Source organism: Microtus ochrogaster, chromosome 7 (assembly GCF_000317375.1).
Source record: "Microtus ochrogaster isolate Prairie Vole_2 chromosome 7, MicOch1.0, whole genome shotgun sequence".
NCBI lineage: Eukaryota > Metazoa > Chordata > Mammalia > Rodentia > Cricetidae > Microtus > Microtus ochrogaster.
In genome coordinates, this window is record NC_022014.1 from 80,194,453 (window position 1) to 80,208,904 (window position 14,452).

At 49.3% G+C, this 14,452-nt stretch overlaps 1 protein-coding gene across 4 annotated transcripts in view; it reads left to right on the plus strand.

The window, feature by feature from the left end:
- Positions 1-3,845: 3,845 nt before the first annotated feature.
- Positions 3,846-14,452, plus strand: part of Sec14l1 (SEC14 like lipid binding 1) — a 43,795-nt gene continuing 33,188 nt past the window's right edge. For 3 of the 4 annotated variants that reach the window (XM_013347625.2, XM_005350791.2, XM_026780258.1), the window contains exons 1-2: positions 3,846-4,039; positions 5,938-6,030. In XM_013347625.2, the coding sequence (XP_013203079.1) occupies positions 5,968-6,030 (63 nt within the window). In that variant the 5' untranslated portion in view covers positions 3,846-4,039; positions 5,938-5,967. Of the gene's footprint in view, positions 4,040-4,307; positions 4,429-5,937; positions 6,031-14,452 lie in introns of those variants that run through there. The other variant, XM_005350792.2, reaches the window with a different exon arrangement.

Below are 14,452 nucleotides of genomic sequence, written 5' to 3' on the forward strand. Positions count from 1 at the left end.
GTGTGTGTGTGTGTGTGTGTGTGTGTGTGTGTGTGTGTGTGTATACACTCTTTGGGATAAAATACCCCCATTGCTAACTTAATCTTTCCTTGGATAATCCCTGTTTCATCATGTTCCCTCTGTGAGGCCCTTCCTCAATGCCCAAGCTTGTTTCCAGATCTATTTCTCCTATGACATATCTCTCTCTTTCTGAAGGTGTCTTAAGTAGCCCAAGCTGGCTTTGAACTTGGTACATAGCTAAGGATAGATAACCTTGAACTTCTGATCTTCCTGTCTCCACCTCCTGCATGGACATGTCTGGGCCACCACATCCAGTTTATGCAATGCCAGGGATGGAAATGGAACCCAAGGCTAGGCAGGTACTCTATCATCTGAGCTACATCCCAGTCCTTCCTTCCTTTTTTTTGTTTTTTTCAAGACAGGGTTTCTCTGTGTAGCAGCCTTAGCAGTCCAGGAACTAGCTCTGTAGACCAGGCTGGCCTCAAACTTAGAGAGTTTCACCTGCCTCTGCCTCCCGAGTGCTGGGATTAAAGGCGTGCGCCACCACCGCCCAGTTCTTCTTTCCTTTTTTTTTTTTTTAAATATTTATTATCTTCTTTCCTTTTATATCAAACATTTTCAGGCTCACATTCAAACTCAACCAGACTAGCTAGTTAACTTTCATCGTTAACGAGAGACTGCCGGCTGCCCTCAGCACTCATTCTCAGCTCTTTTTAGCGAACAGAACTATTCATTTTTACCCTGATATGGAGCAACTTGGAGTGTAGGTTACACTGCATGTCCAGCCTTCCTGCCCATATAGTGTGCTCATGTGAATGAATTCTGGCCAATGGAAAGTGTTATTTCAAGACAGGACGTTTGCTCTTCACTTCATCCTGCTGGTACTTGGAGGTGGCAGATTCCTTGTAGTGATGCCAAGCCACAAGTCAGTGGGGACAGATGTCCCTATGTCATTCCAATGAGACCCTTGCATCCACATGGCTTAGTCCTCAGGAATGAGACTTAGACTTCCTGTGCCAACGTGACTTACCATTTTTATATCATGGAAATTCTTGTTACTTAATATGATGAGCATCAGCGTTGATTTCACAGATTTATTTATTTATTTATTTATTATTTTTGGTTTTTTCGAGACAGGGTTTCTCTGTGGTTTTGGAGCCTGTCCTGGAACTAGCTCTTGTAGACCAGGCTGGTCTCGAACTCACAGAGATCCGCCTGCCTCTGCCTCCCAAGTGCTGGGATTAAAGGCGTGAGCCAATATAGAATTTACTCTAGCACAAGAGTTTCATTTTGGCAAATAATGGTGGGTTCCCCCCCTTCATCCCCAGGACATCAGACAGCTCTCCTGAGCTAACAGTTCCCTCGCTGTTTGCTTTCACTTTCACTCAGCAAGACTGGGACCATTGTCTTAAACAATATGTCACAAACACAACCCAGTCCTATTAGATCTGTTAGACCTCAGTCACGAGTTATGCCTTGAGTGAGTGGAAAGCCTTGAACCTGGAACCTTCCCTCCCACCCAGACACCTGTACGGTGTGACTGGTCCACCTGCAGGTTACTCGGGCCTTTGTCTGAGGTGCTGACGCCTGGCTGGGCCTCATTCACACAAGCTGAGATACCAGTGTCTCTGACTGCAGCACTTTCCCTATTGGCTTTCGGTCATGGGCAGCCAAACGGGGTCACAGCATACTAGCACACTTCCCTCCGGTGAGAGCCGTCACCAGTGGACAGGGGGTGAGAACTCGGGGCTCGTGTGCAGAAGATCACAAGCCCCAGAGCCATTCATCAGGTCCCTGTGGATGTTTGGCACCTGAGCAGTCACGTGGATTTCCAAATAACCAAATGGGCTGGGTGTGTAAGCTGAGTGGCAAGCTATCTGCTTGGCCTATGTAAAACTTGGGTTGAACATTAGTGCCACAAAACAAACAGACAAAACCAGACCACACCCTCTCTCAAATATAGAATGTTCTACATCTAAACAAATGTTTTTATTTGGAATTGTTACTTTAGTGTAGCCTGGTGAGATGGCTCAGCTGGTTTTGTTTTATTTTATTGGGTTTTGTTTGTTTTGGAGACAGGATCTCACTATGCAGCCTTGGCTGGCCTGGAACTTGCCACACAGCCCAGACTAGCCTCTAATTCACAGAAATCCACCTGCTTCTGCCTGACGATGAGATTAAAAACATGTACCACCACGCCCACTGAGGACCAATCTTATTTTACTAATGCTCTTATTCCTCCCTCTCTTCCTCTGGATTGTTTTATAGTTAATTCTAGATGTTAAATCACTTCAGGTAAAAATATTTCAGCATGTACCCCTGAAGGCATATTTCTCTCTTAATTCTTAAAAATTATTTTAATTTCTTTTTAGGTACACTGATGTTTTCGCCTCCAGGTTTGCTTGTGCACCACAGGCTTGCAGAGCCAGAGGAGGGCAGAAGAGGCTTCAGGACCCTGGAGACTGGAGCTATCGATGGTTATGAGCAGCCATGTAAGTACTGAGAATCAAATCCATGTCCTCTGGAATAGCAGTCAGTGCAGTTAAGAGCATAAATTGTCTGGATAAGTGAATTTCCCAATTCCTCTTAATCTGTCAATTAGACTTGCCCTCATCTTTCTTTAGAGATTATTTGATAAAGAACGTTTGTTTGTATCCCTAAGGTCTGTGCTTTTCAGATTGTTCCCCACGGTGTCATTTAGCCCCACCCTCTACCCTCCATTTCCTGTGAATTTGTGGGTGTATCTGTAGACTAACTAGTCAGAACGGTGGGCTCTGGACAAAGCCATCTCAATAGGTGCTGGCCATTAGCTCCTACCAAGGGGCTCATCTTACCAACCTGTCTCTTCCAAAGGAAGGGGAATGATCCCTACACGAGGGACACGTCACCATCCGGTCTGAGTAACGTGGGTAGCAAAACTGGAAAATGATGGTTTGAGTTGGAAAACAGTGTGATCCAGCAATGAATGACAGGCCTGTGTGGTGGGTAAACAGGCCCTGAAGGAAATTCCCAAAGTCCTCTATGCAAAGACAACCGCCCGGGGTGACGAATGTGAACGGAACAACACAGACATTGATGGAGAAATTGTGTGCTGCTTCTAAAACCAGCTTCGTAGTGTGGGTGGATGTGCCAGGAGTCCGCTTGTAGTCACGTGTCCCTCCCCAGGGCCCCTAAACTTTCCTGTGTGTCGTTCTCAAGTTTTAAAGTTGGCGATGCTGGAAAGTAAGACACACCGAGCACCCCACCGAGGGCCCTCACCTTAGCTCCATCCATCCCACAGCCCGACACTTCCCAGCCATCTGGATGGGTTGACAAGGGTGCTTGGGTTCCACCCAGCTCCTCTCCGCCCGGTTTTGCTCCCGTCTCCATTACTAGACCAGAATGCGGTCAGGGTACCAAAGGGGTGCAGGAGGCTTCTGAAAAAAGGAAGCAACATGGGGGAAGCTCCAGACGGAGCAGGAGCACAGCAGCCAAGATGGAGAACCGGCTGAGCTAACGACCCTCAGAGGTCCAAGTTCCAGCTCCGCGGAAGCACCCCAGTCTGGGTTCGCATTCGAATTTTTCACGCGGTTCGCGGCTGACAATTGCGAAGCCCCGCCCATCGCGATCGCCCCTCCCCTCCCCGTGACGCAAGGAGGAGGAGCCTCTGGGGCTCACTTCGCCTCTGGGCAGATGACTTCCTGAGCTCCTCCTACGCACGCGCCGCTCGGGCACTCGCGCCGGCGCAGTTCGGCACCAGACGGGCGGTCGCCTCTCCTCCCACCCCCTCCCTAGCAACGGCCTCCCGCTCCCTCCTCCGCCCCTCGGCCTGGTGTGCGCACGCGCATTCCTTCCGGGGTTCGCCCCTCCCTCCCAGTCACCCGTAACAACCACTCGAGCCCTCGGCGCGCCCCTCGGCGCTCCCGCCCCGGCCCCCGTCCCCGGAACCGGCGGTCTAGCGGCGGCAGCCGAGCCTGTGGCACGGCTCTCTCCCCGCGGAGCCGCCGGCATGAACGCATCCCGCCGTCCCGCGTCCCCGACCCGGTCCTTTTGACAAGAGGTAAGCGCTCGTCGTCGTGGAGAGCTAGGAGCGCGCCCGGGCTCCCGCCCCCGTCCGGATCCCTTTGCCGAGGTGGCCGCGGGCGCTCGCCCTCTCCGGGACGGCAGAGCCGGACGGGTCTTCCGCCGCTGCCGCCCCGATCTGGCCCGCCCCCTCCTCCATCCAGCCCCGGCCTGCTGGGAGGCGCTCCCCCGGGGCCGACCCTGGGCTGATTTTCAAACACCAATCATCATGCAATAGAGGCAGCCCGGGCCTCCCGTGCCATTTGGCGGTGGTCAACTCCGGATGCCCGCGTGGGGAGCGGATCTGGACCAGGCTCCCCAAACCGAGAACCTGCCCGAATTCAGGGAGCTGGCGAGCAAGCTGGTCCTTCAGTGTAGTCACTTTGGGTAAGAGTTTCTTAATACAGGCATCACGCAGTGCTTGCATCCTCTCCCCTAACCGTCAGCACCTGGTAATCATCCTCCTTTTATTTGGGAGATAACCCGAAAACTAATTTTCTCAATTAAAAAAAATGTAAACGATGATTAGATTCCCCAGCGAGCGACAGCATCGTAAGGTTTACGAGAGTGAGTGGAACGCGGTCTCGGCGCTCCAGGACGCGTCAGCGCCTGAATCAAGATTAATGAAGGCTTGAGTTTGGAGGAGAACCGAGGAGTTTGGCTCACGGCCTTATGGTTTGAAAGCTGGGAGTGTAAGATCATCTCACAGAGATGGAATCAGGAAAGGCTAATCGGGCATGCTTGAGGTCACCCCGAGTTACTAGCCTTTGTAGTTTTCCAACTGTTGGAAGGGTGGTTTTCCAGCTTAACCTGCTTGCTTCTTCCTAGTGCCTTGCCAAGCAAACACGGAGCAGAGAAAGTTCCAGACCTGTTTAAAGCGTGTAAACATTGTAGAAGTGCAGCTATATCGATTGTAATTCTCTTCTGAAATATATCAGCGTAGGCTTGTTGTTCTTTTTTTTTTTTTTTAACTGCTGGAAGTTGGGATAGTTAGATGCTCGGTTTTGAACTTTTGAAGGTCTTTACACCGTGTTTAGATAAAATAGCATCTTTACTGATTGAACCTTAGCAGGACTGGCGGTCTCTCTGGGTTTTTCTTTTTCTTTTGTTCTTCTCCCTCTCTTTTAAGTAGGTGAGCAAAAACGCTCCAGCTGACTCTGAACACAAGGGTGTTTACTGAGAAAGCCACCCTTGCCAAGCCCTGGAGTGATTTTGTATGCAAAGGAGGGTTCCTTGACCTCAGGCTGGAGCCTGTAATTGATTACCTTTGCAGGGCCAAGGCTTTAGGAGGACGGAGGTTTTTGGAGCCCCTTCAGCTGAAGCTGGGCAGCTTCCCTGCTGTTTGAAGAGAGACTCTGAAATTGGATCATAGAGTTAGGAAACAGGAAGCAACAGAAGTTCCCTTTAAAACCAGTTCTTAAGTATTCCAAAATTTGAGAAACAGTGGTCCTGCCCAGTGTCTGGTGTCATCCCCCCCCCCCAGGCCAGTGTCAGCTGCTTCCCCCACGCCCCACTTTTTGTGTCATCCCCAAAGCTTATGTCTTAATGTGTTACTATTTTTGTTTGGGTCCTTGTAGAAGTTGTTCAAGAGAACATAGTTAAATAATCGAATCCTTGAATCCTAGGATTTCATTGGTGTGGGGGACAGAGGCCCCCCCTCAGACCAGGGTGGCTCCATCCTTCCATGTGGGCTTCCTCTGCATTTCTTAATGCCTTGTTACTCCCCCCCACCCCCTGCCCCATCAGACTGTTTTGGCATACCGACTTTAGTCTTTGTAGTGTGTTCTTGGGATTATAACCTGTGGTGGTCTCTTTAGGATGTGGCGTGATACGCGAGTTCCGACTCTCTTACTTTCTGTTATGTAGATATTTATTACACATATTTTTGTTTTTCAGGAGTAAGAAGATTGCTATTGAATTACAACCATGGTGCAAAAATACCAGTCCCCAGTGAGGGTGTATAAGCACCCCTTTGAGTTAATTATGGCTGTGAGTATCCCACGTTTCAGTTTACTCTGGCTTCTTTTTAAGATTAAATGTGGATGATCTGCAAATCTCTTCTTTGTTATCATTGCTTCCTTTGCTCTGCTGTTTCTGTGTTTGTGACTTGTGCCCAGATTCTTCTATGGTTTTTAAAATACAAGCCTCTGAAGCTGCAGATCTATGTGTTTGTGCTGTTGCAATGTTTCTGGGGTGATGGCTGAGAGCTTTCCTCGTTCTCCCTTGGAGAACACAGAAGTGGGATCCTGACCCAGCACTTTCTGTGGATTTTGCTGGTTTTTCTTTGTTCAAGTAGCTGCAGACAGGGAGCATGGTTTCTTCCATGTGATGCTTGTTTGGGTGAGAACTCTGGTCCTGAGGGAAGTCACCTCCGGCGGTCTCAGGATTGAGTACTGTGTGAAGTTTTCCCTATGTGTTAGTAAGCAGCTCTGCTACCTAAGTTTTTCCACCAAATAATAAGGCCATGATCCAAACCCAGTTCCACAATGAGGTAGCTAAAGTGTTTATTTGTCATCTATCTGAGCTGGGCGGACAACATTCACTAGGTTAAGAGGCCGAGCCCTGCTTTCAGTCTCTTGTAAATGACCGCAGGGCGTTCATGTCGTTCTTTCATGTCACAGTTAAGATGTGAGCCCCATATGGCCATACATGGCATACTCAGGAGAGTGCACCTACCATGGAAATCACACACGAGGGTGTACCTGTACCTTTGGCACCAAGCTCAAAGCATGCACCACCCAGTAGGGGATGAACTCTGCTCCAGTTGGGGCCCGGTGCACATTCCTGTCAGAATGAGTATCCCAGGTTGGCCTGGAACTTATGATCTTGCTGCCTCAGGCTTCCAAGTGCTGGGCACTCTAACTGTGTACTGATATTCCTGGCTGCTGCCCTCCTTCCTGCCCCTGGGTGACTGTTACCTGTTTCTGCTCTGTATGTGGAAATGCTCAGGAGTTCCTGTTCTTGGAGCTTCTCCTCAGTGTGCTCTGAGATCAGTTAGATCAATAGCCTTGAAATGCAAAAGAAAAACTGACATCCTCTCAAGGGAACATTGCTTGCTCTTTTCCCGATTGAAGTATTACCTGTGCATAGCGAAAGGGCCTCAGTAGCTGTGCAGTTGATAAGTTTTAACAGTAGTTTTTGCCCACGCCTGCCGGGGCAGGACATTTGCATCCTTGACCACAGACGGCTCCTTGTACAGCTTTGTCAGGTGTGGGCCTTGCTTGTTGTTATGTGTGGGAGCTTTGTATTCTAAAAATAGTTTTGTATTTCCCCTAAATATTTTACGTGAATGATTAGAGAGAAAGACGCTCTTCTGTTTACATGCTGGCTTGGCCTCTTGCCCCCCTCTCTTCTGTTTGCATGCACCCTCCCCCGCCCCCCAGACTTGAAGGGAGTTTTGTTAGAGGATGCATGCATGTGGTAGGAATCATACAGAAGTTCAGGAATTCCTGCTGGGACAGGCTGGAGCCTGGTGCTGGAGGGTGGCTCTTGGCAGCAGTTGGCTGTCGCTGGAACTTCTCCCTGTGGGACCACCTAGCTCCACCCGCCACTGGCTCTACCTACTCCTTTCCCTCCCTTGTGGCCTGCTGAACTGGTTTTCTTGTTGCAGTGGCCAGTTCTTGTCTGTTTCCTTCTTCACATGCGGGAGAGAGGGACTGGACAGAGGCTGGAGTGTCCAGTGGGAAGTCACCTGACTTTGTTCAGTCCGCAAGGCTGCTGAAGTCGGGGAGCACCTGTGTGGGGAGGCACCTGGATGGAGCTGGCAGGTTATGTTGGCCAAAACTTGGTGTGTGAAAAAGCTTGATGTGGGCTGATAAGCTGGCTCCAGGGAGCGCTGGGGAGGCACTTGCTGCCTAGTTCAGTGATTTGACCCAAGTGGCGGAAAGGGAGACCTGGCGTGAGTTGTCTTCACCTCCACACCCGCGCTCTGGCAGCATGCTGCCCTTCTCCTAATAAATGTAAAGAAAGAGTTTGTTTTTTCCAAAATCTTGGTGTGAGTCTGGTCAGAGGCAGAGGTTAGCCTCTTCTAGCCCTGGATTTCATAAGAAGGTGTGTGGGTTGCTCAGTGTCCAGACTTCCTGATTTCCTTTATTGCTTTCAAAATTAGGAAGTTTGCTTTGCAAATTCTATGCATGACTTTTGCATAAACTCAAGTTGGTAGCCACCCTAGTCTTTAAAGTCAAGCCACTTGTAAATTGCTTATGTTTTTGGCAGTGGCTAACTTCCTCTGGGGTTAATTTTTTTCTTAGGTGTGAAAATAAAATATATTTCCTTCCTCCTTCCAGAACTGGGATCGTCTGTTATCCAGTCTTACACAAGTGTCACTCTCCCTTTCCTGCTGCGAGTTGGAGCATAAGAGCCTCAGCATTTGCTGTGCTTTATTTGTTTATTACTATTATTAATATTATTAATTGGTTTTTCGAGACAGTGCTGGCTGTCCTGGAACTCACTCTATAGACCAGGCTGCCTGCCTCTTCCACCCAAGTGCTGGGACTAAAGGTGTGTGCCCCATGCCCAGCTTTTTTTTTTTTTTTATGGCAACCAGTACTGTCCCACTGTAGCTCAAGGGGGAGGGGAGCGCTACCCAGGTGTGTTGTGGTCTCCCAGGCGAAGACTGGGAGTAAGGAACTACACCAGTTACAACTTTGTTCCTGTGAAGCCCGGGTTTGTGACTGAGTATTGCAGAACATTGTCAGGGGAGCATCGCCTAGTGAGACAGGAGACACACTTTTTAACTGCATTTCTATAGAGTTAATGAAAATTCACTGTTGGCTTGAGCGTCAACAACATTGAAAAAATCTTGTTGAGGTTCCATTAGCTCATTTGAATTAAAAAATGGTATTTAAGCAAACAGAGCTGAAGTGATGGTCTTGACATTCTGAGGTGTTTTAGTCAGCCGTTAGCCTAGAAATGGCTGCAGAGAAAGGGCCAGCTTCCTACTGCGGGGCTGAGGGCAGTTAGTGGGGGGGGGAGAGATGAGGGTCGAGTTCAGTGTTCTTTTCAGCGCCCACACCCCTGATAGTGCGCATCCCAGCGCATTTTGTGCCGGCTCTGCTCCTTGATGATGTCCACATCCTTAGGGCTCAGCCAGACACATTTCCTGGACTGGCTTTGTTCTTGCTTGGCTCCCTTGCCTGCACAAAGGGTTAATAGTCTCCTGGGAGGACCTGTGTGCTCCACAGATCAGGGGTCAGGACCAGGCAAAGGTTGACATTCTGCGGGGGTAGGGGGTGTGGGGAGGCGGGGGCAGCAATGTTTGGCTTAGAAATTTTAGGACAAAGCACAGGTTTTAAAGCTCGGCCAGGTATAGCGAGGTGTGAAGAGAATCTCAAATTCAGCCTGGACTGGGTGCAGAGTGAGACCCTGACTCAGAGATTTAGGTACTTCCTGAACTGTGTTAAAGACCCGCTGGCTGGATGGCTGGACTTGTGGAGGGAACTCTGAGGGCCAGGGTGGGAGAGCCTGGTCTGTTTTTCTGTCAAGGACAGCTGTCCCCGTGGACAGCTGAGATGTGTAATGGAAGGGCTCTGATGGCTTCTGCCCACCCCGCACTCACACGTGTCCTGTCCTGCTCCTGCCCCAGCCTCCCTCCCCCTTTCCCTCCCGTCCACACTCCAGTTTCTCTGTCCCTGGTAGGACTGCTTGCCACTGAGCGCAGACACGCTGAAGATGGTGCCTTTGGGTCACACAGTTGATCCCCTCTGCCTCTCAGTCCCGCACCTGCCCAGCCTGAGCCTTTGTCCCTTAAGTAGCAGTGACCCAGTTATTCGTTCATTTACCTCCTCAGTGGTTGAGCCCTTCAGGGCTCCTGTGGACCCCACCACTGTGGGTTCAAGAGGCGATTTCCCGTTGCCTGCTGCTCCTTCAGGGCCCTGCCTGCCTGTGTCTGGCCCTTTAAAATCAGTCTGTTCTGGCATGGTCTGTGAGCCTGGTGCCTCTGCCCCTCTATGTCTTTTTATATTCCCTTGCCTCACGTGTTTGCCTTCCCCCATCTGTCTCTTCAGATCTTGTTCAGCGTGTCCTGCCCTGCTTCCCTGAAGCCTCTCAAGGCATGCCTCCTGTTCCCTTCCCTTTCCTTCCCCCGGATTCTTTTTTCTCCCGTTTGCTGCTGAGGGATGAACCCAGGCCGCATGCACCCTGGGCACGTGCCCCACTGCCTGCCGAGTCTCACCCACACTTCCGACTTGTTCTTAGTGTTATGTCAGCATTAGGCACTTGGCTTGTGATTGCATTTGCTTTGCAAAGCTGCTGAGTGTTCCTCAGAGCGGGGTGTCGCCAATGTTTCCCTTGTCTGAAAGCACAGGCATGTGGGGCCTGAGTAGCAGATTTCTGCTTGTTCCCCTGTACCCTGAGGACGGGCTCTGTCTGGATTTGGTGGGAACTCAGATCTGAACTGCAACTGTGACCTGTTCTCACAGGCGTTTGTTTTCTCCGTGAGAGAGGCAAAGTGTCCTGGTCCTTAGGTTGTCCAGGGTGTCCCTAAAGAAGGCCCCTCTATGACGATGAAGTGCTTCTTTATCGTGTGAGATGCAGAGCCATTGGTACCCACAGGAGTGCAGTTGAAGAACAAGAAGCCTCCCTTGCAGGGTGGTTGTTGATCATATAGCCCACCAGACACATCCGCGGCTGCCCTCCTCCGTTTCTTCCCATCTCCCTTCCCATCTCACAGCCTCTCTCTGAAACAGCTGAAAGGAGGAGAAAGGTTGGCACAAGTCTCCATGCAAATTCTGCCGGCCCCAACTAATTTGTGAATAGCCAGTGATGGACAGCCACACCTCCTCGGCCTTTTTCTGTTACCCCTTCGCCCACCTCCGCGTACCAGACAAAAATGAGCCTCTCTTCAGTGAATCTTCTAGATCAAATGGCATTTATATTTAAGCTTTGTTATTCCAGCCATATGTAAACAAGACAAGGGGGAGCCCATGTTTCCTATTAGTCCCTGTGGACTCTGGGGCTGCTGGGCAGAATCTTAAGCTAGAGTGCGTCCTGAGGAGGTGGCTCTGCTCCCTGAAGGTGAGTAGCGTGGGCTGCCTGCTGGGGTCTGCAGATCAGTTGCAGTGTTGAGTGTGCAATGTTATCATCCAACGTTTTTTTTTATTGTTTCTTACATTTGTTTTTAATGTGTGTGTTTGCCTGCATAGATGTAGGTGCAGATGTGTGTGCTTGGTATACTCATATGTCAGAAGAGGGCATCAGATCCACTCAGATCTGGAGTTCAGATGGTTGTGAGCTGCCATGTGGTGATGGGAATTGAACTTGGGTTCTCTGCAAGAACAGCCAGTGCTCTTAACTGCTGAACCACCTCTCCGGTCCCCTTTTGTCTTCTTGAGCTGCGTTTTCTTCCCTTCACTTTAGGTTTCATCCTTGGGTCTTTTTCTGTTTCTGATCCAGTTTCCAGTTTTGTGGTAATCAGACCCCATACTGCAGCTGGCTGCTGTTTGACCTTCAGATGGCCTGGTGCGGCGAGTTCCTCTCTCCTTTTTCTGTGGATTTAGACTCGATCTCCCTGCTCCATCTCCAGAGGAGCTGAGATTATAGGGCTGCATCCCCATGCCTAGCTAGAGTTAATTTCTACTCTCACAAATGAGCACACTGCTCCAGATGGGGCCGCCTTAAATCACCATGCAGCCCAGTTCTGGAGAACGGTCCCTTCCCTCTGGTGCCGTCGAGGGTCCCAGTGGGTTGTTTGGAGGGTGTACTGTGCTCTCTGGTGAGGTTGCTGTTAAAAGTGGGCCATTCTAGTTTGCATTTGGGGAGCTAGGCCTTCCCCGCCTTTCCCCACCCTTTGCACTCTCCGTCAAGTCATGTTTACTGTGGGGGGCACATTGTGGGTGCTAGTATTTTTGTAGAGAAATGAGACAGGATCAGATTTAACTCTGACAACAACAACAATGAAACAAAACAAAAAACCTGCCAAACATTGCATTATGGGAACTGTCAGGAATACACAATTAAAGAGAACCGTAGGCTGCCATGTACCCATCACCCAGTTCCTAAGTGTCATCATCTTCAGTGATTTTCTACTGTTCTCTTTGTATTCAAAATCAGATTGCTTGTGTATTAGTATTTCTCCAGCTTTAACTAGACCATGTTTTGTCACTGCAGTCAGTAGCCTTCCTTCCTCGGTGTCACAGGTCCCGTCCCCTCTTCAGTCAGTAGCCGTCTTTCCTTGGTCACAGGTTCTACCTCCTTTTTAGTTACCTAAAAAGAAAAGGTTTTAGGGCTTACTTCAATGGGTCTCAACCCCTTTGGGGTCTCTATCAGCTATCCTTCATATCAGATATTTACATTATGATTCATAATAGCAAAATAACAGATATGAAGTAGCAATGGAGTAATTTTATGATTGGGGGCCACCACAACATAAAGAACCATATTAAAGGGTCGTAGCCCTAGGAAGGTTGAGAATCACTGGCTTACTTGCCTCCTGTTTCCAGTAGAATGGTTTGCATTTGGGTGCCTGTTTCTCGGTCCCTGTATGTTCCCTGTTCACAGCTCCTTTCCACCTTGTTTTCATTCTGCCTCTGATTTGCTAGAGAAACTGGGTCTTAACCCAGGAGGCAGAGGGGGCCCAGTCTGAATCCAGTCATTTAACATTTAAACATGTTTTCCATCCTCCAAAGATGGCGGGGGGGGGGTTAAAACGTGCATTAAAATCACCGTTCCTGTTCATTCCCTTGCTGCATGCAGGTGCTATAGAGGTGCACGCCAGGTGCCCGGTCTTCAGGGTAAACTGGGCCGTCCTATTTATAGTTTCTTTCTGACCCAGTGACTTGGGTGCACGCGTGTGCTCAGTGCCATGGCTTTATTGGCACAGTTTCCATGTAGTGTATTCTGGAAGCTCTTGGGGAAAGGCTGGTCTATGGGAGGTGGGTGTGACCAGGTGTCCGCTTGTGCTGGTCACTTGGGCTCTGCCGTTTTCTACACTTCTTTCCTTCCAGCCCTTCCTGGATCTGACTCTTGAATAGAGAGCCAGGTTAGAGTGGGCTGGCTGCTGTTACAATCGGCCTGGACTTCTTGTGTGTTTCTGTGGTGCTGTGGTAAATGTAACATGGCGGATACTGCCTGTCCCCCTTGGAAAGGGCTGCTTGGAGCCTGGGGTGGCAGTCTTCATTTAAGAGAAATTGTATGCAGTTCCTGGAAGTCCCAGCTGCTGAGGAAGCTGATGCAGGATGCTGGTGATGTCCTGCTGATGCAGGATGCTGGTGATGTCCTGCTGATGCAGGATGCAGGGATACCAAGTAGGATCTCTTGAGGCTAGAATTTGAGACCAGCCTGGGCAATATAGTGAGAGCTTGCTTGGAGAAGGGGAGGAAAGGAAGGGAAAAAGCTGCTTTTTGTCCGTCTGTCTGTCTTTCACAGATGTATGCTGCCCTGTTTGCACCTAGGGGTTTGGACAGTTACTAAGGTCATCTTGCTCTTTATCCTGGAATGTACTAAACAGCCTTGTCTTAAGAATGAGTGAGTCCTGGAAGGGTGCTGGTGTCTCGACGGAACAGGCAACTTTATCTTTTTCTTGGGAAATTGAACTGCACTGAGCTGCATCCCAGGCCTTGGTCCTGAAAGTTGTGACAGGGGTCACCTTGGAGCATCTTTTGGTCAGATGTGTTTGTGATTTACACTTGAGTCATGTCCCAAGAGAAGGATGCAGATCGAAGTTTGTGTTCAGGCTGAGATTGGTGGTTTCTGTCGCTGCCTGAGGAGCATGCTTGCCACACAACATACTGCTTCTCTGTGTCCTGCTGGGCACAAGGTTTGTTTTAAGTGACATTCTTGACTCAGTGAGTGGTAATCTGATCTTTATGAAAAGATCTGAATCTGAGAAGTTATTAGTGACTCTGTTTCCTCGGTAGCTGTTATTCTGTGATGCCAATCACAAAATGCGCGTTTCTCTTCTTGCCTGTGCATATATTAAAGCCAAGGCCAGAGCTAAAAGTTGCAGGTGCACATATTCAGAAGTAAGTTGATAAGAGAATAATGGGATGCTGCAGCATTGCGTCCAGACCCCGCCACCTGCGTTTTCACTGGTTAACAGCACTGTTTAGAACACGATTCCTTCCTCCCTCCCTCCCTTTCTTTCTGATTTTTCCAGACAGGGTTTCTCTGTAGCTTTGGAGCCTGTCCTGGAACTTGCTCTGTAGACCAGGCTGGCCTTGAACTCACAGAGATCCGCCTGCCTCTACTTCTACTAGTATTGGGATTAAAGGCGTGCACCACCACCACCCAGCTTAATTTCATTCAAGACTGGATAATATAATCCATTGTGTATATACACATCCATTTATTCATTGATGAACATTTTGGTTGCTTCTTTCTTTTGGCTATGAAGTATAATGTATATTTTAAACATTTTAAAAAATTCACCCGCGTCTCTGATGTGTGGAAGTAAGAAGACAACTGGCAGGAGTTT